General features: G+C 38.6%; 1 protein-coding gene across 1 annotated transcript in view; it reads left to right on the forward strand.

Moving 5' to 3' along the window:
- Positions 1-733: 733 nt before the first annotated feature.
- The window catches only part of LOC139947943 (procollagen galactosyltransferase 1-like), a 56,903-nt gene continuing 30,535 nt past the window's right edge, over positions 734-27,101 (forward strand). The window contains exons 1-3 of the mRNA XM_071945819.1: positions 734-1,163; positions 22,475-22,703; positions 24,240-24,374. Coding sequence (XP_071801920.1) covers positions 820-1,163; positions 22,475-22,703; positions 24,240-24,374 — 708 coding nt within the window. The 5' untranslated portion in view covers positions 734-819. The remainder of the gene's footprint in view (positions 1,164-22,474; positions 22,704-24,239; positions 24,375-27,101) is intronic.

Below are 27,101 nucleotides of genomic sequence, written 5' to 3' on the forward strand. Positions count from 1 at the left end.
AGTTAATACCCGTTTGGCAGAAAATACTGTACAAAATTTCTTTACTATCCAAAAATTTACTTGGGCACTACAAAATTTCAAATTTAATTAAAAATTGGCTGGCAACCAGTTTCTGCTAAGCAATACTATTTTGTGCTAACTATAAGCAAATTGTTTAGCCAATACAGGCTTCATCAGTGTGGGCTCTGGCACGTCGGGAGCATAACGCCACGATCGCATTTCAAGCTGCATATCATGGCAATGCAGTAGTCTGGATCTGGACATTATACATAGAAATGTTTGTGCTGGTACCACAAACCTTTCTTTATCGTATTTCCACCCTGTGTCAAAGTTTCAAATCCTACTGATCTGGACATTATTATACTCCGATAAAAACATATATACCCACACACAGAGTAAAGCAAAAGTCATGCAACGGAATTACTGCATGCATTGTACACTACATGCACGACACTGATGAGTTATTCATGAGCCAACCGCAACGCAGCCTCTGATTGGCTCCACCGGAAAGTCGGGGGAGATTTGCCGAAAAACAATAAAAAAGTTAAGACCCGTCGCTGCAAATATTCAAGACCATGGTGAGATCTAAATCAGAGAAACAGAGCGCCCGCTAGCGTTCGTTCATTACAAGCGTGGACAGTTTTTGCCGTGCATAATCGGAACGTTGGTTGTGTGTGACCGCGCAACACCAATGGTCTTGGGACCAAGACTACCGCGATCTTAGCTCAGATGACAAAAAGTCTGCAAAGTGAGGTGTAAAAACATTGGCATCCGGTGGCGGCCAGCGGTCAAAGTTTTTGTTCGAAGCATTCATCATAAATGTTCATGGAGGAAGGAAACAAAGTAACCATGCCCCGACAGCAAAATTCCGTAACGAAGTTGTTAATTCTCACGATATTGCTCGTTCTTCATATTCAACATATTTTGGGGGAGGGAACAGCGCAGGGATCCTCAGTTTCAGATGACTCGACGTCGAACCGTTCTTGGAACATCGAAGAACATGACGAAGTATCTAAACCAGCAGAACCAGGATCGAGAGAAATGATGACGTTACATCCAACAGTTTTTATTCCAATTCTAGCAAGAAACAAGGAGCATACATTGGCACCCTTTTTTGGTTGTTTGGAGCGCCTGCAATATCCAAAGGATAGAATTTCATTATGGTAGGCAAATCATTGCATGTTTCCTAATCATGCTAATTGTTTTAAAAAGTGACACGTTGCATTGAATTTGTTTTGGATCGGGAAGTTGGTCTAGATGATCATCTCGTATCCCCAATATTCTTTGAACATTTAAGAAGTGTATCAAACATTGTCTGTATTCTATCTAAACGCTGCGTTCTTGACGTAGTGGCACTATACAATGGCCCCAATGCCCTTTGTGTATGTATGTATTTGTATGAATGTATGTAATGTTCTGTCCGAAAGGAATTGCCTTTGATTTCAACGGTGCATGTATGCAAGTTTGCACAAGCCGTAGTATTGTATAAACTGGCTTGATGGGATGCATCATATTCAGTAATTATTGTGGAGAGGGGGGTGCAAATTTCCTCCGAAAATAATTCAAGATTGACATCGCGCAGTTTTCTGCAATGCACCTTCTTGACCGGCACTGAAGGTTTATCGAGGCGACAAGTGAATGAAACAGCAGCAAGGTCTGACTAGAATGGACCTATGTAAATATGCTCTATTAAGAGGTCTGAGCCTGCTCTGGTGATGACAAGATCGAGTGATGTCCTGACAAATGTGTTCGACCATACACATGCTGTACCAAATCAGCAGACTCTAGAATTTTAGCAAAATTAATGCTCTCAGTGTAGTGTTGATTGTCAACGTGAATGTTAAAGTCATTGACAAGTATAAAACTGTCATTTGAACGAGTAAGTGTATAGACCGTCAGCCCAGAGCACTTTGGTTAAAAGAACGAGGTACCAATATTTGAGTACAGGAACATTTAGTGGATAACCTGACATAGTCAGATATGCATGTCTGCCGGGGACCCCCCGCTGCGTTTGGCGCATGGACCCCCAACAAAGAGGCAAAATAATGGGCTGAATCAAACATTGTAGGTACCACATGAAACCAAGTGGAAATGGTCATTAACATGATAGGCTACTAAGTAAAAAATACTCAACCGCCAGACAAATTGTCTGACTGCATTAGACACTCCCTCCCCCAAATATTTAGTGTACAAACCTAGGGGTTGAAATTAACCAGTAGTCAAATCAGCTCAGATTTACATGAAACTTTGTCTAACTGTTCCACTATGGCTAAAATGAACACACACCAAAAATTAAATCCATACTCCATATCGTTTCCGAGATACAGCCTCTTAAAATATGCTTAAACCTCCCCTTTTTGGAGCTCCGCCCCCACGACCGACCCTGCGCGTTGTCGTGGTATTTTTTCAAACTTTAAAAGCCCATTAATGTAAAAACGACACCAGCTGTAGGGCTGAAAAGGTGTATTCTGTTTAGGCTGTGACCCTGGATTCATAATTTGGTTGCATTAGGCCTGCCAGACAACCGCCCCCCCCACCCCCGGGGTCAAACATCGGAGGAACGACCCAAGTAGAAATGACCATTAGGCCTATGCACTATTCTTTATAAATACAAGTATCAGCCGCCAGACAAAAGTTTTGCTGCATTGGGCCCGGCAGACACCTCCCCTCCCCCAGGGTTAAACATCAGAGGAACTATCTGGAACCAAGTTGAAAATGACCAATAACAATATTCATTACCAGTATAAACCGCCAGAAAAAAGTTTTGCTGCATTGTACCCGGCGAACACCCCCACCCCCGGGGTAAAACATCAGAGGAACCACCTGAAACCAAGTTGAAATGACCAATAACAAGTTTCAACTGCCACACAATTATTATTTGCTGCACTTGGCCCGGAAGACACCTCCAACCCCTGGGTTAAACATCGGTGGAACCACCTGAATTAAATTAATAAACTACCAATAAAACTTATTACTATACAAAATGGGGTGGGGGGGGGGGTTGTCTGGCGGGCCCAATGCAGCAAAAGTTTGTTTGGCGGTTGATACTACATGTATTATTATTAGTATTAAGAATAGTGTTGTTATTTGTAATTTCAACTTGGTTTCAGGTGGTTCCTCTGATGTTTAACCCGGGGGAGGGGAGGTGTCTGTCAGGCCCAATGCAGCAAAACTTTTGTCTGGCGGTTGATACTGGTATTAAGAAAATAAGTGTTAGGTCATTTCAACTTGGTTTTAGGTGGTTCCTCCGATGTTTAACCTGGGGGAGGGGGTGTCTGCCAGACCCAATGCAGCAAAACTTTTTTTTTCCGGCGGGTGATACTACTTGTATAAAGAATAGTGCATCAACATTTCAACTTGGTTTTAGGTGGTTCCTCCGATGTTTAACCCCGAGGTAGGGGGTGTCTGGCAGGCCGAATGCAGCCAAATTATGAATCAAGGGCCACAACTTAAATAGCATACACCGTTTCAGCCTCTACAGCTGGTGTCGTTAATAAATTACGGGCTAAAGTTTGAAAAACGGGTCGGTCGCGGGGGCGGAGCTCCAAAAAGGGGAGGTTTTAGCATATTTTAAGAGGCTTTATCTCGGAAACGATATATGGAGTATGGATTTAATTTTTGGTGTGTGTTCATTTTAGCCATAGTGGAACAGTTAGAAAAAGTTTCATGTAAATCTGAGCTGATTTGACTACTGGTTAATTTCAACCCATAGGTTTGTACAGTAAATATTTTTGGGAGGGAGTGTCTGGCAGGCCTAATGCAGCAGAAAATTTGCCTGACGGTTGAAATTTTTTACTACGTAAGCATCATGTTAATGACCATTTCCACTTGGTTTCATGTGGTACCTACAATGTTTGATTCAGCCCATTATTTTGCCTCTTTGTTGGGGGTCCATGCGGCAAACGCAGCGGGGGGGGGGGGTCCCCGGCAGACGTCCATATCTGACTATGTCAGGTTATCCACTAAATGTTCCTGTACTCAAATATTGGTACCTCGTTCCTTTAACCAAAGTGCTCTGGGCTGCCGCTCTAGTATCCGTGATTGATAAGAATTCATCTAAACAATGCGACAACAAAAAGGGCGGCGGAGTTGCATGATTTGTGTGCAAAACAAGCTCACAGGTCCTGGACCACCACAGCTGCGCACAGCGTATCACTTACATGTAGCTTGATAGTAAATAGTAAAAAGTAAAATAATTTGTCCAGCTATGTGCGTGCGTTGGCAAATGTTTTCCTACGGCTGTTTATTGCGCTTGCAAGTTAAAGATGTACTACGGATTATTGAATAGCCTATTATATATTACTATTTTTGTTCAAGAAATGTAAAATAAGGACTGATATTTTAGTAGTATTCAATAAAACCTTTTCCTTCATGAAAAAAAACCTACAAATTCGTGCGGCGTATTCTGACCCAGAAAACTCAGTTTCGGCAAAAGCCGGTGACCCACGAACCATTCATACAGAGTGTGTGACGTCACACCACGTACCGAAGCTCTGTACACAGTGTGTCAAGTCGATCGTGTGCGTGCATTTTTATATATACTGTACATGTACATTGAATGTGGAATAACATCGGACACTACATCGGCTGCATTTTTTCGACACAAAAAACAGCGAAAATGTCCGATGGCAGCGAGTATTGGGAAAACCACAGTATAGATGAGGAAAAGGCATCTTAGGGAGGCACTTCAGAGGAAAGTGAGGGCTCTAGCGATAAGGGGAGCTCACCGGACGAGAGAGAAGCCGAAGACGTGTTACGAGTACATGTAGTTAACCAGCCTGGGGACGATGATCGTCAAGGCCGAAGACGATGAGCCAAACCCTGATGATCGACGGCTATAAAGACAGACTGGTAAGGCCACAAAACGTTTCATGAATTATACTGAATGATGCTTCGTTTGATCAGTTTATTTCTGCTGCCAAAAATAGTTGAAGGCTATCCTTGACTAAATTAATTTCATGAACGAACATGATGGACAAGGTTTTTTGTTTACCTCCATTCATGTTATAATACATGTGTGTGTGAACAACACATGCACTTAGTCAGTAGAAATGTGAGGGGAGGGGTAATTTTGTCTTGCGTTTTATAACTTATTGGCAAAATTCATACATTATCAATTTAAACTGATATAGTACATTAGATAAGCTATGTTGTTGTTTTTCTCCACCAAGTTACTGCGTGGTGGTTGACACATGTGCATCTACACAAATATCTCACAGCATTCATTACATGTACATGTACATGTAACTGTTACTTTGGATTATGATTGCCTTCTGGCATGGGTATAGTTTTAAAGCAATTCAAGTACACACATACAATATTGACACTTCACCATGCAAACCACAAATCTGTTGTTAATAATTTTGTATGAATTCTTTTGTTAATACTTTTGTATGAATTCTTTTGTTTTGTTTTACAGAAAATATTGCAATGTTGAATATCAGCAAGTGTTGAGCTTAGGACTATCTTGGCCGTTCAATCGCTGCCACTGACATCATGTTTGATGGCAGCAACACGAAGGACGTTTCCAAACCCTCGTGTACAGTACAGTGGAAGGATTTTCGTATCCACCAACGGATTAGGCAGCTTTGCTTTGGTTTATTTGTCTTCAGTCGTAACAATTTTCCTAGTTATAATGATCCGGAGGAAGTGACAAATAATTTTATAAGCCATAATAATTTACGCAAGTACATGTATATTATTTCATTTTGTGTCTTTCAGAGGGGTAGGTGGTTCAAATTGATTAATTTAATTTGAACCACCCACCCCTCTGAAAGACACAAAATGTAAATTACTATGGCTTATAAAATTAGGTGTGTGGTTCAAATTGATTAATTTAGCACTTATGTGCAATAAACTTGTCCCCTGTTGTCAACAATACACTATGATTAACATGGTAACAACATTCAACTGGGTTAGCAGAAATATAAAAAAAAACTTAAAAAACAGAAGCCTACATGTACATTCCATAATAACGACAACACAAAAAATGTATGTATTTGCAAACAACCATAGTTTATTTTTTAGTTTAAAATATCAAAATTGAAAAAAGGTTGCCTAGTGATAGTAAAATCATTTGAACATCCCGTCTGCAAAAAAAGTTAACTATACAACCCTGTCAACGCCCCCCCCCCCTAAAAAAAACAACCTAAGCCATGTTACGTACCAAGTTAGCTGTGGTTCTCTTTGTAAATTGTAAATTAAGTTGCACATTAAAAGAATATAATAAAATCATTGTGTACAGACCATGTCCTTCTGTTTTTAAACAAAGTTGATTGTACTACATGTACCCTGGTTACCCCCCCCCCAAAAAAAAAAAATACAAAAAAAAATTAACACCCACATCAATGTGTAAAAGCTAGGGCCCAATTTCATGGATCTGCTTACTGTAAACAAAGAATCAACACTTGCTGAAGCAGGAAATTCTGTGCTTACGTCGAGCGTGTTTCACAGGTTACCAGCGAATTTTGGCTTTTGCGGGTCATGGGTGCATACTTGGTTTATACCAGGCATTCTACGCTTACAAAGTAAGCGCAGAAATTTAGCCTTTGGACGTAAGCACAGAACGGTGATCATAGCGCAGAATTTGGTGGTGAACAGATCCATGAAACTGGGCACAGGTCATTCTTTCTTCAAACAAAGTTGATCTACTACCTTGGAACCCCCCCCCCCCCAAAAAAAAAAAAAAAGCTGCTGCATCCGGCTGGTGAAGGTTGATGTCAATGACACAGGGTTACACATAAGCTGCGGATGGAGTTGTTTTCATGTCTTGTCACCCTGCTGACAATGAACCAGTGCATTGTGCATGCATTCTTTGCGTAGCATGCACAAGCAGCACTGGCTGGGGCCGTGTGGTAGAAGATCCCCCTGAATTATCTCGATGCTGAGCTTTAAATTTCGGAATCGATCCAGGTTTCTTACACAAACTTTGAAACTTCTAGTGCATCCACAAACAACCAAATAGTCGGCAGTATTTATATCTGATACACTAGAAACAAAAAGCTTCGTAGCACACACGCACGCCTATAGTGTGGATGAAAACGCATACACAACACACGGAGTAACATAGTAAATCTTTGTTTACTCTCGTTGCTTCATGGGTAATACGTCACCATTTTTTTACCACGTTCATGACGTTCGCTGGTTTACAAATCCGCTTGGATTTTAGTGTTGGTTTAATAGCCGGGAACCAGTACAGAGGAAGAAATTTCAAAATCGAAGAATCAAGGTCAAATTTTTTCGGTCAAACTGTAGCAAAATTATTTGGAGAAAAACATGGCCACAACAATGAATTGATAGCTGAACACAACATAAACAAGTTCTGATAGTGATTTTAATTAAGGACCACCGTTAAAACAGATCTTTAAGACTTTTTTTTTTTTTTTTTCGCCGATTGCCAGGTACGTCCATTTGTCGTGTCGTAGACAGCCTTCTATATTTTGTGGTTATAATGAACCATTCCCTCTATTTCTTTCTGCACGTCTTCAGTTCCCAACAGGGATTGAACGGTCAGTGTGTTTGTCAAAAAAACTGCCAGAAAGATCCAAATCCATGATAAGTGAAACTAATTTCAATTATTTTTTTGTCTCCCAAAATTCAAAACTACAGTTCCTAATAAAGAGTGGCATGAAGCTGCCGAGGCCTGTCGATTCGGTTTTCGTGTGAAATGCTGTTGTGAAATAATGTAGCAAATGATCCTGGTGCCAGACAGTTGGCGCCCGTAACCAAGGGCGTTGGTTATCAGCACTCGTGTGAAAAGGGCTTTTTTTAATAGCTACATTTATAAGTTCTTATCGAGGGGTTGGTTTTTAAGTATGTGCCAAGTAAACTTTAAAAAATGTTCAGCAAAAGAGAGCATTACTTATTTGTTCACAGGAGGGCTGTTGACACCATTATCTTTAAATTTGAAAGCTTTGGGTCAAACTTAATTTCATACAGTGAGCTAGAACATGTTGGAAATCCAGATAATATGCAGACCTTTAAAACAATGCCCTGGAATATTTGTTTCAATTCATCTTATTGTAGGTTTGAAAGGTTCAGTTGTCATTTCATACGAGAGCAATATTGTTTTACTTTATTTTTATCATCTTTGCTGCAGATCTCAAAACTACCCTTTGAATTACTCTTTGAAGTACAATTTTGTACATTGTATCATAGAGAAGGACATAGAGTAGTCCTTACTCTATGATTGTATCATGTTCAATGAAGCCATAATTTGATATATTTTTTAATGTGGTTTGATTTTGGTAGCCTAAATCACAATTTAACACAAACTATGCTACATGTGTATGTAGACTATTTTTAGACTATTGGAAAGGGCACTTGTTTTAAACCAGATGCACAACGAAGACAAATCATGAGGACTGCAAATCTAAGTCCTTGTTAATTATGACTAAAAACATAATGAGTTAAGTTCTTTTTCTACCTTAAGGGTGTATCAAGGAAATAAGGAATGCAACTGAACTAGTGGAAATCTGTCACTGGATCCAAGGCTGTATTCTGAAGAAGCAAAAACAATAAGAAAAATAAACAAAGTCTCAAGGAAAATCAATTCAAGCTGAGGCTGTTAAAATAAACAAAAACCCATTTTATAACTATATATAAATGAAATTATTAATTAGGTGTTCGGACAACAGCCCAAACAACTCTTTGTTATTGTTCGTTTTTTTGTTTTTTTGTTTTTTAGTTTTTCTTCTTCCTCTCAGAGTCGATTGTCCGCAAGAAAAACCATAGATGCGAAGCTTGCATTAAGTTGAAACTTTGCACACAGGTAGACAATAACCAGTAGATGATGCACAAGTTGTTACGTCACGATGACGTCATCAGTTGACGAGATACACTAATTCAAAGTTTATTATTTCAAAAAATCATAACTTTTGATGTACATGAGGGATTTTTACAATCAATACACAATCGGAAAGGGCATTAAAAACTCCGTAAACGCCTCACAGACATGACCCCATTTTGATTTTGTCTTCCGGCTCAAAAGAGAGGTTGAAAATTTCAAAATTCACGTCTAAAGAACAACGTAAATCCCCCGTTGGTATGTGCATAAACATTACACTTAGGCATACACACAACGTGTAATGTATAAGCTGTGCGGGAGAGTCACGCTCCAGTGATCATCCATAGAGCGCGAAAAAGCTTCATGTAGAATAGTCTTCGTTCAAGGTGGTTAACCTTTTGACCTTGTCTTCTGGTTCAAATCGAATTTATTGTATATTATCTACGACTGTACTGCATTGATAACACCGGTTCCTGTCAGATCATTGAAGTTAAGTAAAATCGGGCTTGGTCAATACTTGGATGGGAGACCAATTGGCGACCAAATTTTGAATTATTTATTTTTTTATGTAATTGTTTCTACTCCTGTAAATAGCTTCGTTTTTAGTCTATTTTCAAGGCGTTTTCAACCAACATTTCTTTTCCGGTTAGTTAGTCTCTTCTTCAGTCGTCATTATGAATAAGGCTCCAACCACAACAGCTATTTTGACAATCTATACATCATATGAAAGGGCTTTACGTACGTAGTCTGTTTTCAAGGCGTTTTCAACAAACATTTCCCTTCCGGTTAGTTAGTCTCTTCTCCAGTTCTCCACAAAAGCTATTTTGACAATCTACATCATATGAAAGGGCTCTACGTACGTATGTAGTGCCTTTAGAATGCTTTGAACGCTTTGAAAAAGGCGTTAACTAATGGCTTTTAGGCTGAAATGTACGCATTAATGCTTGTGTATAGTCGCGTTCAAGGCGTTTTCAAAAATACATTTCCCTCTTTCAGTAAGTTAGTCTCTTCTGTTCTACAGTCGTCAGTATTTAATAAGTTCATACTTCCTCAATCACAAAAGCTATTTTGTCAATCTTTACATCATACGAAAGAGCTTTACGTACTTCATAAAAATGGAGATGTTGGTGACCTTCTCTTGACCTTTTGACTTGTCTTAAGCAAGGCTATGAAATGAAAAATTTGCTAGGTGCGCCCAGTAAGCACAAAATCGACCGTTAAGCAGCTCTATGAAATCGGGCCCTATTCTAGCAGCGGTAAGAGATCTGCTCCAGCAGTGCAAACCTTGTAGGTTCGAATCCCACCAATGTTATAAAACACATTGTGTTAGGATTAAAGGGGTTAAGTTTGATTTAAAAAATTAGATGTGTACACCGAACAAGTGTTTGTAAATATACAACCACTACATGTAAAAATTTTCTTTATAAATCTTTTTCGAAAGAGCCATATACCTGAAGATACTCGTGTAGTGGTTAAGAAATGTCAGTTTTAGATGTGGTAGGCAACCATTATAGAGGGAAACCCCAAACAATCCTGTAGGGTCTGAACAATCAATCCACACGATTCAAGCCTTCGTCCCTAGATTTTAACTGGGGTGCACTAAAAGTTCACATGCTAAATTGTCACCTTAGTTTGTACATTACATGTATTTGTGAATTATTCATGTTTGGAGCATTATCAAGGGTTCCATCAACAGCCGGTGTGGACGTTTTTTATTGTCATTTATGAGCTAGCAACTATTAGTGCAACTTTTGACATTACAAATAATATTAGCTCCCCATTTAACTGTTTACATCTGTTTTCATGAATATAAAAGTCATCAATAAAAACTTAATAAGTTTTTTTTAATGACTTGTATATTTATGAAAACAGATGTAAACAGTTAAATAGGGAGCTAATAGTTGCTAGCTCATAAATGACAATACAAAAACGTCCACACCGGCTGTTGGAACCTTAACAATGCTCCAAACATGAGTAATTCACAAATACAAACTAAGGTGGAAATTTTAATAATATTATCTTCGCAATCATATCAATCTGAAAAGTACAAATCAGTACTTGCAGTAAGTGGAATAATCATGTCAAACAGCAGTGCAAGATGAAATTCGAATTAACTCCAGTTTGTAGAACGGAGACCTAATTATAATTTTTTTTTAGCATGACATCATTAAATGTCAGGTCACGCGAATTCAATGCTTATAGTTAACCAAAGATATATCTCCTGAACCATGTGTCATCGAGTCGTAATGTTTGCTCTTTCTATAGCTCTTTGGTCGGACACCTCCCCTGCATGTGCAAATTCCTACGATATGGGCCAAGAGCTAAGCTATTTCTTTATTCCTTACGTTTTCTGACATTTTGTTCAAAGATCATTTCGACAAGCGTAATTACACCGACCGAATTCAAAAGTTAAGGAGTCTCGAAACGGCCTGAATTGTGCACCACTGCATGAAAACGGCTTTGATCTGTACCCATCATTTTTCATCTTTTGGAATCGGCTCGGAAATGCGCCCAACGTTTCCCATACTTTTTGGAAGCGTCTGGGATAAGCACGGACCGAACCGCTTTTTCCATGCTTACTTACAATGCCTGGAAAATTGCTGGAATCATTTTTCCGATATGCATCCACTTTGTTGTTCAGTGTGTTGAAAATCACTGGATATCTGCGCCGGCCGTTTCATATAATGCTTGAGCAGCACTTAAAACAATAAATCGTATTCGTTCTTTGCGCTGATGACATGTCCCCATACAGCTTGTCAATATTACAATGGTCGCTAAGAAACGCAACATGTTTTTGTTCTTTATTCGTCTTTGTCGAAAGAACCATAAACCCGAAGATTCTTTTGTGGAAAAGGAGTAAATAAATATCAGTTTAAGATGTGGTGCGCAACCCTGGTAGAGGGAAGCCCCAAACAATCACGTAGGGTCTGAACAACCAATCTACACGATGCAAGGCTTCGTCCCTAGATTTTAACTGGAGTCCACATCAGTAAAGGTCACATGGTAAAATTTGCACTTTATAGTTTGTACTGGTGAATTATTCATGTTTGGAACGTTATTAATTAATCCAGGGTTCCAACAGCCGGTGTAAATGTTTTGTTATTGTCATTTATGAGCTAGCAACTATTAGTGCAACTTTTGACATTACAAATAATATTAGCTCCCCATTTAACTGTTTACATCTGTTTTCATGAATATAAAAGTCATCAATAAAAACTTAATAAGTTTTTTTTAATGACTTGTATATTTATGAAAACAGATGTAAACAGTTAAATAGGGAGCTAATAGTTGCTAGCTCATAAATGACAATACAAAAACGTCCACACCGGCTGTTGGAACCTTAACAATGCTCCAAACATGAGTAATTCACAAATACAAACTAAGGTGGAAATTTTAATAATATTATCTTCGCAATCATATCAATCTGAAAAGTACAAATCAGTACTTGCAGTAAGTGGAATAATCATGTCAAACAGCAGTGCAAGATGAAATTCGAATTAACTCCAGTTTGTAGAACGGAGACCTAATTATAATTTTTTTTTAGCATGACATCATTAAATGTCAGGTCACGCGAATTCAATGCTTATAGTTAACCAAAGATATATCTCCTGAACCATGTGTCATCGAGTCGTAATGTTTGCTCTTTCTATAGCTCTTTGGTCGGACACCTCCCCTGCATGTGCAAATTCCTACGATATGGGCCAAGAGCTAAGCTATTTCTTTATTCCTTACGTTTTCTGACATTTTGTTCAAAGATCATTTCGACAAGCGTAATTACACCGACCGAATTCAAAAGTTAAGGAGTCTCGAAACGGCCTGAATTGTGCACCACTGCATGAAAACGGCTTTGATCTGTACCCATCATTTTTCATCTTTTGGAATCGGCTCGGAAATGCGCCCAACGTTTCCCATACTTTTTGGAAGCGTCTGGGATAAGCACGGACCGAACCGCTTTTTCCATGCTTACTTACAATGCCTGGAAAATTGCTGGAATCATTTTTCCGATATGCATCCACTTTGTTGTTCAGTGTGTTGAAAATCACTGGATATCTGCGCCGGCCGTTTCATATAATGCTTGAGCAGCACTTAAAACAATAAATCGTATTCGTTCTTTGCGCTGATGACATGTCCCCATACAGCTTGTCAATATTACAATGGTCGCTAAGAAACGCAACATGTTTTTGTTCTTTATTCGTCTTTGTCGAAAGAACCATAAACCCGAAGATTCTTTTGTGGAAAAGGAGTAAATAAATATCAGTTTAAGATGTGGTGCGCAACCCTGGTAGAGGGAAGCCCCAAACAATCACGTAGGGTCTGAACAACCAATCTACACGATGCAAGGCTTCGTCCCTAGATTTTAACTGGAGTCCACATCAGTAAAGGTCACATGGTAAAATTTGCACTTTATAGTTTGTACTGGTGAATTATTCATGTTTGGAACGTTATTAATTAATCCAGGGTTCCAACAGCCGGTGTAAATGTTTTGTTATTGTCATCTATGAGCTAGCAACTATTAGTGCAACTTTTGACATTACGAAAAAAAATGTTAGCTCTCCATTGAAAGGAACACGTTGTCTTGGATCGGTCGAGTTGGTCGCTGAAAAGCGTTTGTAACCGTTTGTTATAAAATGCATATGATTAAAAAGATATTTTAAAAGTAGAATATAATGATCCACACAAGTATCACTCGAAATTGCGTGGTTTTCCTTTTACCTCGTCGACTAACCTGGTTGGCCAATATCCGTCTACATTATTTACAAATAATGAAATTGTGTATATTAGGATTATTTATATATAGAGAAAGATTTCATACGACTAAATATATAAATAATTGTGTTGTGAAAAACTGATTATTTGTGAACAAAGATTAAATAATGGTTAATAATGAATTATATATTAAATAATGAATTATTTGTAAATAGTTGCGTTAAATAATAAGTTTACACTTGGCACCTCATAAGGGAACGTGTTCCTTTAATTGTTAGTTGCCTTTTTGATGCTAAATTACCATAATACACATCGAGAAAAAAAAACTTTGCATTTTGACGAGCTATTTGACAAGCTTATTTAATTGACTCAAACACTGACTATCTGAACACCTTGTGTTTGTTTCTACAAACACTAAATTCTAGTTTCACTGTTTTTTAAATTTACAACTTATGAAAAACGTCACTGCAGGTTTTTATAATAATCATAATAATTGTGGCTTCTTATATAGCGCACATGTTCGTCACACATAGAGGACCAGGTTTAGAAAAAAAATTCATGTTTGAGCCAAACAAATTGCAAAAGTTTGTTTTATCGTTGATTCTTGTTTATTGGGTAGTTATTGATGACATATCCAAAATGGGACAAGAGTTTCAACCCAGACTTACCTAATTTGCATATTTAAATTAGGTCGTAATTATCAAACTTGAAGGTCAATTATCTCTAAAACTATTCATTTTTAGGACAAATGTTGTGTTAGAGGTGAATAGAAACCTGACCCTGAGAATCTATAAAACATATTTGTGCACTCGATTGACACCTTCCAAACAACTAGGTCAAAGGTCAAGGGGTCAAACATACGTTAAATAGGTTTTCTCCACTCAAATGCATTGTTACTTGGCATACCATCAGTTAAATTAAAAATGAATGTATTCTTTGGTTGAAATGATAAACCTTTATCAATGACCTTCAATTAAATCAACTAGATTCAAATGACCTTTCTAAACAGCTAGGTCAAAGGTCAAGATGACAACAATTTACGTAAAAAGACAAAACGTATGGTGTGATGGGCCTTAATAGTACAGCTAGCTTTGTTTCATCGCAGTTTATTAGTATCTGCATGTGTAAACAGGAAAGCGGCGACTGTCAGGAGTGTACCAGAAGTTTGCCAGTGTATTTGCATTTTATCTTTGGTTTCAAGGAACTCATCAACAAGTTGTATGAGAAAGGGGCGGGCTTTAGTCTGTTCTGTAATAAAGGTCCGCTATTCAAAGGGTCTGTAGCAAAACACCAGGGTGAAGGCTTCTCTGGTAGCTTCTGGGAGCGACAGCTTCTCTTGATCTCCTTTGAAAGTGCGGTTCATACAAGATGAATACCAACAGGTAGTATAACAATGTCTTTAGGCAACAACTGGGAGGCAACAACAGGGGATCCGGGAGGCAGCGACAGAGGAGGCAACAACCAGGGAGGCAACAACTGGGATGCAGCAAAAGGGGTAGCAACAAAAGTGGCGGCAATTGGGGTGGCCACAACTAGGGAGGCATCAACTTGGGTGGCAACAACAGGAGGAGGCAACAGCAGGGAAGAAGCAGCAACAGGGGAGGCAACAACTGGGGAGGAGGCAACAACTGGGGTGGCATCAACTGGGGTGGCATCAACTGGGGGCAACAACAGGGGAGGGCAGGAACTGGGGAGGCAGCAACAGGGGGGGGGGGTGCAACAACTCGGGTGGCAACAACCGTGGAGGCAGCAACAGGAGATGCAACAACCAAGGAGGCAACAACCGGGGGCAGCAACAACTCCCCAGTTGTTGCCTCCACTGTTGTTGCCTCACCAGGCAGCAACAGGGGAGGCATTGGGTGAGGAGGTACATGTACCAGCGGTGGAGTCAACAATCAGGGAGGCAGCAACAGGGGGGGGGGGGGCAACAACTTGGGTGGCAACAACCGGGAGGTCAGCAACATGGGAGGCAACAACTGAAAAGAATCACTGTCTCTAAGACGTTATCATGCAGGCATCGCATAAAATAGTGTGTCAAACGTCTGTTCTTCCACGTGTGCCATGGACAAACATATAATCAACACATACATCAGCATCGTGAAACCAAAATAATGTGCAAACCTTTTGCAGTCAATCTTCAGTCAGAATAAACCTTGATTTGCCACTCAACATGGCGGCAAAGAGTCACAATAGTGTCGCAATCGAACGACCACACTCAACAGATGATGCTTCAAAGTAACACCAATACAGGGTATATACTTGCAGGGGGGGGGGGGCAGTTTGAAACTTTGCTTGCTACCAGAGAAAATGTACAGCAATCCAGCCCCAGAGGATTATTAATGCCATGATGTTTGTGTAAAATAAATAGGTTCAATTTGCACCTACTCGTTTGGGAAATGACTAGAAGAAGGCATTTGCAGCACAATTCCATCTGATATTTGACTATTAACCATGTTAACTTCTTTGATTTTATTGAATGTCATCAATAGAGGTCATTTGGGACAGGGTGGAATCATTCATCCCAAATCATTCATTTATTATTAGTTTCACTGTAATGGGAAGCCATGTAATGATGCAGTTGAAGGAACACGTTGCCTTGGATCGGACGAGTTGGTCAAAACAAAAGCGTTTGTAACCGTTTTTTATAAAATGCATATGGTTGGAAAGATGTTTTAAAAGTAGAATACAATGATCCACACAAGTTTGTCTCGAAATTGCGTGGTTTTTCTTCTACTGTGCGAACTAACATGGTCGGCCATTTATGGGAGTCAAAATTTTGACCCCCATAAATGGCCGACGTGTTAGTCGACAAGGTTAAAGGAAAACCACGCAATTTCGAAGCATGTTTGTGTGGATCATTGTATTCTACTTTTACAACATCTTTCTACCCATATGCATTTTATAAAAAACGGTTACAAACGCTTTTCAAAGACCAACTCGACCGATCCAAGGCAACGTGTTCCTTTAAGTGAAGAAAACCAATTTCACGTACGTATGACCCCTTGACCTTTGACCTAGTTGTTTGGGAAAGGGTCAATCGAGTATACAAATATGTGTTTTAGATTCCCAAGGTCAGGTTTCTATTCACCTCTAACACAACATTTGTCCTAAAAATTGATAGTTTTAGAGATAATTGAACTTAAAGTTTGATAATTACGACCTAATTTAAATATGCAAATTAGGTCACTTCTGGGTTGAAACTCTTGTCCCATTTTGGATATGTCATCAATAACTACCCAATAAACAAGAATCTACAATAAAACAAACTTTTGCAATTTGTTTGACTCAAAAGTTTAAATCTGGTCCTCTAACAGTGACGCTCCTGGCGCTGTAACATACAGTAATTCCTGCAAGATGTGGGAATACGTTTGAAATATGAGACCTAATTCTGATAGCACCATGTAATGCTTTACATGTACAACATGTACAAGGTGCTGAGGCGCAATTTGCTACCGATCGGACCAGGAACACCGTGGCAAACCCATTCTCTTTACGATAAGGCGCCTTGTCAAAACCTCCCGAGCGTTCCTCCGCGGAGAGTGCGGACTGGACAGTAAATACCGCAGTTGCGGTCGGTCCGCGGAAGAACGGCCATGTGCGTTGAAGCGCAGCGAAGTTAATGAGCTATCCATGTCGGGCGCTATTGTTGGTATAACAATAAGTTTCATGAATAAACAAGTTATATTTTCAGGTCATGAATATCAGCGGCTTGGGCGCGGACAGGCCGTGCTCTCCCAGAACAATTTATTTTCTACTCACGAATACCATTCTCCTGGAAGCGGACAGGCCGCACCGACAAGACAATTACACCATCCAGCGCATGTGATAATCAGGGAACGATTGCGCCTGTATCACATCGCAATTTGTGATGCAATTTTGATGATTTGCTATGCAATTGTAAAAAGTGCATCGCAAATGTTGCGATCCAATTTGCGAAGCATAATTTGCAACATTTATGCTTGATACAAAAATATCGATTTTTAACTTGAAACCATTCACATTTAATCAATTTTCCCGCAAGAAAAACAATGCTAAATTAATATTAAGAAATCACCGCCTTCGCAACTACTAAACGTTTGCTTCCATGATGTTGAATACAATATGCTGCTCTGGCAGTAGGGCAAAATCGACAAATGAAAACATTTGTTACGCGCTTTATGGAAATTCAACAGCCAATAGAAACACCGGTCTCTGAAATTGTGGCTTCCTCCCCCTCAGACATTGGACAAACCAGACTATCTGGTTGTTTTGACATGGAGACACACTTGCACAGGTGTGTAGATTTGTTTATTGGTGACGGTGACTTGGGATTTTATAAATAAGAAACTAATGTTTTCTGCTTGGAAAGTAAGAATGAACAGTTAAAATTGTCCCCTGGATACTCTGACCCACTTGGAACGGAGTTTGCACGTAGCCTGGAACTTTTGTCAGTCGAAGCCGGGAATAAAGACAACCATTTTTGAAATTCATGTTTTGGTTATGTAGGCCCAACCAAGTCTTAAAAATCACACATTGGAGGAAATGGATTTTAGTTACACATCCACCCTTACTTTGCTTTTTAATCTGCAAAGGTAAAACCATTGTTAACCACCTACGTTCCTCCGCGGTTCCGCCGGTCAGCTCATAAGCTGTACCTCACAATGGCCGACCGGTCGCTCTTTTTGGCTAAAACAATAACTCAAAAAAGGACTTGGTGTAGCAACTCCTATCTCATCGGGACATTTGTGTTGTCAACACACCATTCTTGTTTAAATATGCATGTCACAAAACATAGTTGACGAAAAACATTCATCAGTCTGATCGTTTCTGACAAATGACACAACCAACGATCACAACATCCCCATAAATTACCCAATTTTACCTCCTTGTTTGACATTCAATGGTCATACCAAACGCTCCTTAGTTCTAAAAAAATCACCACTTTCATCACCTGGGCAATTCCAGCGTGACTGACATTACATTTTTTACTAATTTTGAATATCTAATCAGCTCTCATGTCTAAACAATGACAGCCATCTTAACCATGTTTGGCATGGGGGATACTAGGACCTGAATACACAATACAGCATTGAAACTTTTAAATTTCATGTTCAGCTTTTCTGACTAGGTGTGAGGGGGGTCGTTAACTGCCGTGACTGACATTACAAAAAGCGACGCAACCAAAAAGTGTTGATATGTTTTTAAAATTTCTCTTCAAGTTAAAAGTGCTACAGATCTAAATCCATATTAACATTATATCTGATAGGGTAACCAAAACTTGTAGTTAGATGGGAAAAATTATTAATGAATTTTTTGATAATTATGCAAATTAACCTCTGTGACTGACATTACCGTGACTGACATTACGCGTTCATAACATCTGCTGGAATAACAGTAACAACAATTTAGCAAAACAAAATTAAAAATTCTGTCCACAAGTGAGTATCAATGAACTGTTTAATTCTATATTAAGGGAATAACTATATTTTTGTAGATGTTTAAAGGTTGAACATGCATTAATTGTGATAACATGTATTCATAAGCTGCTATTTGGAATTTGGGAATTGGGATGAAGTTTTTATTGAAAAAAAATGACACATGAAGGAAGAGATAGGTGCTCCCTTTTTTAGTGAAATAAACTCTATCAGTATAATAACAATTGTGTAAATGTAGCTTTTCACATGCATGAAAAACTGAGAGAAGAAAAGACTGAAAAGTGTAAAACTGCTATTTCAGCTATTTCAGAATTTTCAAGCATTGGGATATATTTAATAAGTCTGCTAAAAACACACTGCTACTATATTGTAATCAAAACATTTACATGGACTCTTACATCCTAGCCAGTAAGCAATATTCTGTAAGATTCTATTTATTTTATTTGTTCAACTTGCAATGCCTTAATCTACGGTACTTTAACTATTGCTAAGAAAATATTGTGTAGTTAACGAGCCAATCTATAAAATGTACTTAGATCAAAATAGATACCATATAAAAGCACAAAAAAATTGAACACTAACATTGTCAGATGGTGTTCAGGTTCCAAGGTATTGGCTACATTGTTACCAGGCCTTGAACATGGCTCTTGAAGGGGCACTGCAATGTTCCTCATGTAAAGGGCACTCTGCAACGAAATTGTAAATTTGTACTGAAACTTTACAGAAGGGCACCAATGCAAAGCACAGGGTACTGTGGCAATTGCTGTGGGTGGAGTGGGTATTTTGAGACCTGTGTTGTTAAATCTTGACATAATTTAAGGTTGAACCAACCAACCAACACCACTTTGTAATCTCCACCTTGGTGGAGTAGCAGACCAGTTTGCATTTACTTTGCACACAATCAAGTACAATATTCCACATTCCACAAAACAGTCTTGTCCTTTCCATCGAAACAGCACTTCGTATCCATCAAGTCGATCTAGTGTGTGTAGGAGCTGTTGTAGTATCCTCAACTTTGAAGGAGATGGATCAGCTGATTGAGCTGCTCTCTGCATCTTAAGATTATGACATCTGGATACTCTCTATTTCGGTTTACATTTCTTCTAATCAGTCTTAAACAGCTTGAACTCCTCTTTTTGTCCTTTTGTTGACCTATGCTTCCTTTGTTTTCATGCACTCGGCAGCCCATCTCTGCTGCTGTCTTTTAGTATCCTCCTTACTCTCTTGTAAAACTTGTGTAGTGTGAGACTCTTGTAATAATGTTGACCCTATTTAAAAAGAAAACAATTGTATTACTTTTACTTCGCCTTATGCATGTATGGATTGGAGTACAGTTCACCTTACAAATTCGTTTTTCACTTACCTGTAAAATATGGATGAATTGGACTAAAAATACAAATAAACAGATCCAAGAACATTGTTTCAGGATTATATAGCTTCATTTTAATTGCATTGTGAGTAAAAGACAACTTAATGGTCCATCCAATTTTCAATTTTTGTTTTATTAGCTTGTGTAATAACGTGACTGACATTACATTGTCGTGACTGACATTAAACGTGACTGACATTACACTTTTGTTTAATTAATAAAAAAATTTAAACAACAATTATTTACCTGTTTGATAACATTGTTGCTCTACCCTTACCCCCTACTAAGAAAATAATGAAGGGCAGATTTTAATTGCTACCATGTATACTTTTATGACAAAAAGCGTTCATTTGACGGCACATACATGTACTATGTATCTAACATTAGTTTCATGTTAATTAAAGTCACCTGGAAGTGGTATTTTTTCAAAATAAAGCTTTTGTCACTAATGTATGTGTTTTGATGAGTGGAATGTGAATAAACAGTTAACTAAGGTTTTAAAAAATCAGTTCTTATGTTATTTACAAATTTAAGAGTAGACCCCGACCCGAGAGAGCTGTTCGTGACGTAAATCGAGGCAGACTTCGCCTGTAATGCGTAGAGTAAACACAATTGCAAAGTACATGTACGGACCAAGTCGTGAGTTTGTACGTTTAAAAAAAAAAATTGTTGTTTTTCCGGCAATGCCGACCAGGTGTATTGCTGCTGAATGCAGAAAAACACTTTTTGAAATGTACCAACTCACGACTTGGACGTACATTTACTTTGCACGTGTGTTTACTGTACGCATTGCAGGCAAAGTCTGCCTCGATTGACGTCACAAAAGGGGTAGGCGGAGTCAGCCCCCAAAATAACTTTATATATTTTTTAAACATATAAATCGAGACAAACAATTACTAAAAAAATTGTTTTATTGTTCGTAAGCATATACTCTTATGTTTGAAAGAAAAAAAATTCTATTTCCAGGTGACTTTAAAGTTGTTTTCCTAAAGATAGGCACTGAGAGTTGTTATTTTTACCCAACAAAATAAAATGAGTGCCTTTAGATTAATGAAAACTACAAAAAGAAATAAATGTTGTGTTCTTACCTATGATTGGTGCCATTTAACGTAGCGTCAACTTCAGAGTGCTGTAACTTTCAAAATATTTGGTCTGGATCATTTTTTTTTTTCATTTCTAGAAACTTCAAAATATACTCTTATCAATTTTGCAAAAGATGTTTGAGCAAAAAGCATTTTGAAATTTTGACCCTCGTGTCGCACTTGCGTGGAATTGCCCACTTGATGATTTTGGATAGTATTTTAAAAGTATTCAATAACCTTTGTTTTTGAGGAAAAAAAAATGATTTGATGGTCGGCCATTTATGGGAGTGAAAAATTTGACTCCCATAAATGGCTGACCGTGGTAGTTGACGAGGTAAAAGGAAAACCACGCAATTCCGAGTGATACTTGTACGGATCATTGTATTCTACTTTTAAAACATCTTTCTAATCATATGCATTTTATAACAAACGGTTACAAATGCTTTTCAAAGACCAACTCGACCGATCCAAGGCAACTTGTTCCTTTAATTTCTCATTATACATTGTACATGTAGTTATTACGACTAGATGCAACTACTGCAGTGACGACATGATAACATAATCGGGTGTTAATGTACATTCATAAATACCTCGGACAGTTTCGCTATTCCTATTGGTGGAGAGCGCGTCACATGGGGGTGTTTAAACGGTTGATAATGACCAGCTGGACTCTGTTTATAACCGGTTAATCTTAGTGCAAGACATTTCTTGTTACGGGCAATGCGGCCTCTGTCGGTGAGTTGGTCACGCTGTTTGTGAAAGGAAAACGAGAACGTCTTACACCAAGACTTTACGCGCACGAATGAATCCGGAAACTGTCGGAAATAAGCGTCTCAGTCATAACAGTGCAATACACGGACGTACAGAGCTCAAGCACGTCGGAAACGGATAAGTTTTACACAGTTTCTTACTTGATCGCGACTCATTCTTAAACGGCCGTTTAAAACCTTGAAGGGTCATTGCCGGCAACGACCCTGCCTGTTTTAAACGGCCGTTAAAGAACTTGTCGCTACCCTTTTATTCCCTTATTAGCCTGTATGTGTGAAGTGCTGGCACATATTTGTAATGTTTGGAATCATTCACCACTTGACTTCAATTTTATGGCTTTTGATTTCAGGATCTCTAGTGATCACAACATAGACAACACATCTAATGTGCTTTTGGATTGGGTGAACAAAACCAAATCCCTTTATCACAATGTTCATATTGAAGTAAATGAAGAGCCGCAAGCATATGACTGGGAAAGTGGCCCAATTGATTGGCCTGAGGAACGATTCCTTCATTTAATCCAGTTGAGACAAACGGCTTTACAAGAAGCCAGAAGACAGTGGGCGGATTACTTATTTGTAAGTATTTCATGTTTTGTTTTTTTACCATGTAGTTCACTAGGTTTGTGTTCTCCATCTACTTCTTCCCTAGAACTCTTCACTACAGCATAACTCAAGATTGAAAACGAATTGAACCTTGAAACTCATCAGACAAATAAACCTCAATATGAAGACGGATAGTTTTCATAACGTCATGCTGACGTTACCAGGTGTCGAATAACAAGGTTTTTAAAGTTGAAAATTTACCATTTGCTTTTTGCTGTAACTCATTGAATGTGAAAGCTAAGATGTTAAAAGTTGGATATCAGATAGATTAAGATTGGGACAATATTTTAAAAGCTTCCCAAAATCGTATGACCTTTACTTCCCGTCATAAAAGGGCTGTCGATTTTTTGTAAAACAAATGTCTTTGTCTGCTCTGATATATTGTTGCATTTATAACAAAATTGCTTACATGTACTGCTGACTACAATTAAAGAAAAAAATCCTCACTTTTTAATCTTTGGTGTACATACGTGAACATGAATATACATGTGTAAGCCCAAAGTGGTGACGTTGCTAGAAACGACACAGTTTTCTGACGTTCACGTTCATGTTTTTGCTCGCATAATGTGCAGATAAACCTCCCTAATATTCCTGCAAGATTGACTGATTCTGCAAACATCTTTGTGGAAATCATTTCAGCAAGAACCAAACCACTGATCAAATTTTTTTGTGCAAGATCGCACGATAGATTCTACTTGGAATGCGAGTTTCAGATTTGCGTGCGGGTATTTTTCGATCTTTGAATCCACCCTGTTCGTTTCAGCATTCAAAGAATTGTCAAACTCGGGCCCCTGATGGACAATGTACAAATCCAATTATAATATCTGTCATGATAGCATGGGGTCGACTCAATTGTTGAGTCTCGGATGCAAGGTTCTGTTTATTGGCTAACAATGTAGTCAGGATGCCTTGCGACACAGAGAAAAATTAACGTGAAGGGTCATTAAGAAATTGCCAGGTTCTTTTGGGTACCATGCAGTCGCTCCACACTATACAAAAAGATCGATCTACTCCAGCGCATTGAAATGATGGTTTGAGTTGTTGCATTTTTTTTTCTCAAAGTTTTTTGCCCGGGCGCTCGGCGATTTTGTCCAGGCTCTACATTTTTGAACAGGGCGCATTTGGTATTTTGAGAATTTTGAATGGGCGCAGAGCCCGGACAAAACCGCGTGTGGAGAACCCTGGGCAAAAGCTAATTGTGACAGTCATACACAAAGGAATTATGCCAGTTCCTGGTAGTTAAAAAACGCTTGGGGAAGGATGGCCCTAAAAGAAGGTCCAGGTGGAAACTTACCTTGAGAAAGGTTTGCTTCAAATGCTGTAAGTTTTTGAGAAAACTACATGTACAATGTACTTAGTGAAACAATTAGTTGGCCAAAATACAATGTTGAGAAAGTACCATACATGCTTTACATCATCAACATTATTACGGTTAAATCCATTATCACATGGTTTCGTTTGGGATGTTAAGGATAATAATTTTTAATTATCTTTTTGCATTAAATACAGGCTGTTGATGTAGATAACTTTCTTGAAAACCCAGATGTTTTAATGCAATTAATGGCTCATCAGAAAACAGTAATAGCTCCAATGCTGGAATCAACAAAAATGTACTCCAACTTTTGGGGAGGCATGAATCAAAAGGTAATTATACTTTGAATGTAGATTTTACATTTGGACTAATACTGGGTCACAAAGTGCTTTCATCTAATGGCGTGTTAAATATTTCCTGATGAATGGGGAACGTAATCTAGCCCTTTTATGGAAATTATGTTTAACTTAATTGAATTATCCCAGGTGGTCTTGTCAAGGAAGTCAATTTCAATCCTTCAAAAACTAATTTATGTTGTTAACCAGGTCATGTGGTGATCTTACATTTTTGTTTGATTCCCCAGATATCAGGATATTATTGTTCCTCAAGTCTTTTTTATTCACTTATCCAAATAGCACTACTCTTGCATATTTTTTAGCCGAAAACCATAGAGGGTGCCCTATTGGGCCCACCCATCATGCTATGCTGCAGCTTCGCCATGCTGCTTCCTCTTTTTAGGAAGTGTTCTGAACACGCTCCCAACCTGAGTCTCCCTAGATTTGCTATATTTGCTACATTGCTATATACAAGCGATTATTATCTCGTTATTTTACAAATTTATTTTAAATTAGAGTTGTTTTGATTTAAAAGAATCTTGGACCCATCGGTACACTCTGGCTCAGATCTTTCTTGTCCGAACTGCTTTTAAAGGTCAACTATTCCCATCTGTTGGAAGAAGGCCAATGCGATAGCCATCTAAAAGCCTAAGAATTTTCTTCTATCCGATCCCAAAAGCGTGTGACGTCCGTAACCATAGAGGAACATGGAACCGTCCGCGGTGCACATATCAGACATCTGCATGGTCTGGTTCTCTTCTCTACATACATGTAGCATATTACGTGCTGTGCAGTCAACTGGTTTGCAACCAGACTACATGTATGCTTGTTTTGACACATGTGAGGATTTGTTTATTCTGAACAGCGGTGAATTGGAATTTTATAGCTACACTGATGTTTTCTGTGCAAAGTAAGAAAAAAAAAAACAGTTGTGTAATTATGTTAAAGGGACACACCAGCAGAATTGGGCTATTTGGGCTACAAAATAGACTAAGAAATGAATTCAACGGTCTTCCAGGAATGAAGAAGAACAGTCCCTAAAAAAAATCATCAAATTTGGCCGTTTTTGAGCATTTTAAAACAAAAATGAAGGTCGCGTGATTGTTCTAACCAAACAGTGGTACAAACAATCACGTGACCTTCCGGGCTAGTTTTACTTCCAGCCGTCAAAAAGTAACTTATCGAACCAAACTTAAATCTTTTTTTGTACAAAACTATTAACGAGTAATTGACGAAAAAGATCATGTATTCAAATTACCGCTACAAAATGTAAATAATGGTGAAAAATCTAACATAAGATTCGCATTCAAAGAGTTCGTGTAACGGAAGCTTGTTATATGGCCCACGGCGTGGAGCAATTGGAACGTAAGCCTCGGGGCATATCACGTACCGCACATGCCGTGTCTCGTGGGGGGCTGGAGGTGTAATCCCGGGCGCTATGAACTCCCAGCTTGCGGGTCTCGCCGTGAGCTTGGGAGGGGTTGGGAGTACATGTTGTCATCATGGGTTTGTCAATCGGTACACCTTGTGTCGAATTCGTTATTTCTTATGATCGCAATGTTCCAAATATGCTCTGTTTTGTTTCATGGCTCCTAATTTTTTTTTGCTAGGAGTTTTCAGATAACAATAAAAAAAGATTGATGATGTCAAAACGTAGAAATACCCCATTTTATTATTGACAGTGTTATTGTGTGAGTAGTTTTAAAAATGTTTTATGAAGAAGAAAAAAAGGATAAAAAAAACGGAGCCTCCGATCGAAAAAAGAACAGGTGAATAATAATTACGTTCCAATAAAAGGTTGAAAAAAAATTCTCTCAAAATGAATGAAGTGTTATTTTTGAGATTGTTGAGGTATTATTTGGTTGTGTTCTAAGCTACGCAGCTACTCAGCTACGCTTACGTTCCATCAAGTTACACTATCATATCAAAAGGTACGTTTTCAAGCCCGAGTGGAGCTACGCTTACGTTCCATATGCAGCTACGCTTACGTTCCAAGATATCCAGCTACGCTTACCTTCCAAGTTTTTGCTTTTGTTCCTTCTCAAGTTACGCTATAATGTAATTACAAAAGGTAAGCTTTCAATCCTAAGTGAAGTTACGCTTACGTTCCATACGCAGCTACGTTTACGTTCCAAGATACCCAGCTACGCTAACGTTCCAAGATATGCTTATACATTCCAAAAGATAAGGTTACGAAGCGACACAGCTTCTCAGCTATGCTTACATTACAAGATACTCTTATGTTTCTTCAAGTTACACTATAACAACAAAAGGTACGCTTTCAATCCTGAGTTAAGTTACGTTTACGTTCCATACGCAGCTACGTTTACGTTCCAAGATACCCAGCTACGCTTATGTTCCAAGATATGCTTACGTTCCAAAAGATATGGTTACGTTCCAAAAGATATGGTTATGTTCCAAGCTACGCAGCTACTCAGCTACGCTGTATACAATCCATATACATCGTTTAGGTTGTTACGCTATAATCAAAAATTACGCTTTCAATCCCTAGTCAAGCTAGGCTTACGTTTCAAGATTTGCAGCTATGCTTACGTTTAAAAATACATTCTCACAAGGAAGCTTTTGAATCCCTCACGATCCCCCCACTCCCCCGTGGAAAATGACTTTTTTCTCGAAAACTATGGCACTTCAGAGGGAGCTGTTTCTCACAATGTTTTATACGGGTACCATCAACCTCTCCCCATTACTCATCACCAAGAAAGG

This window comes from Asterias amurensis, chromosome 15 (assembly GCF_032118995.1).
Source record: "Asterias amurensis chromosome 15, ASM3211899v1".
NCBI lineage: Eukaryota > Metazoa > Echinodermata > Asteroidea > Forcipulatida > Asteriidae > Asterias > Asterias amurensis.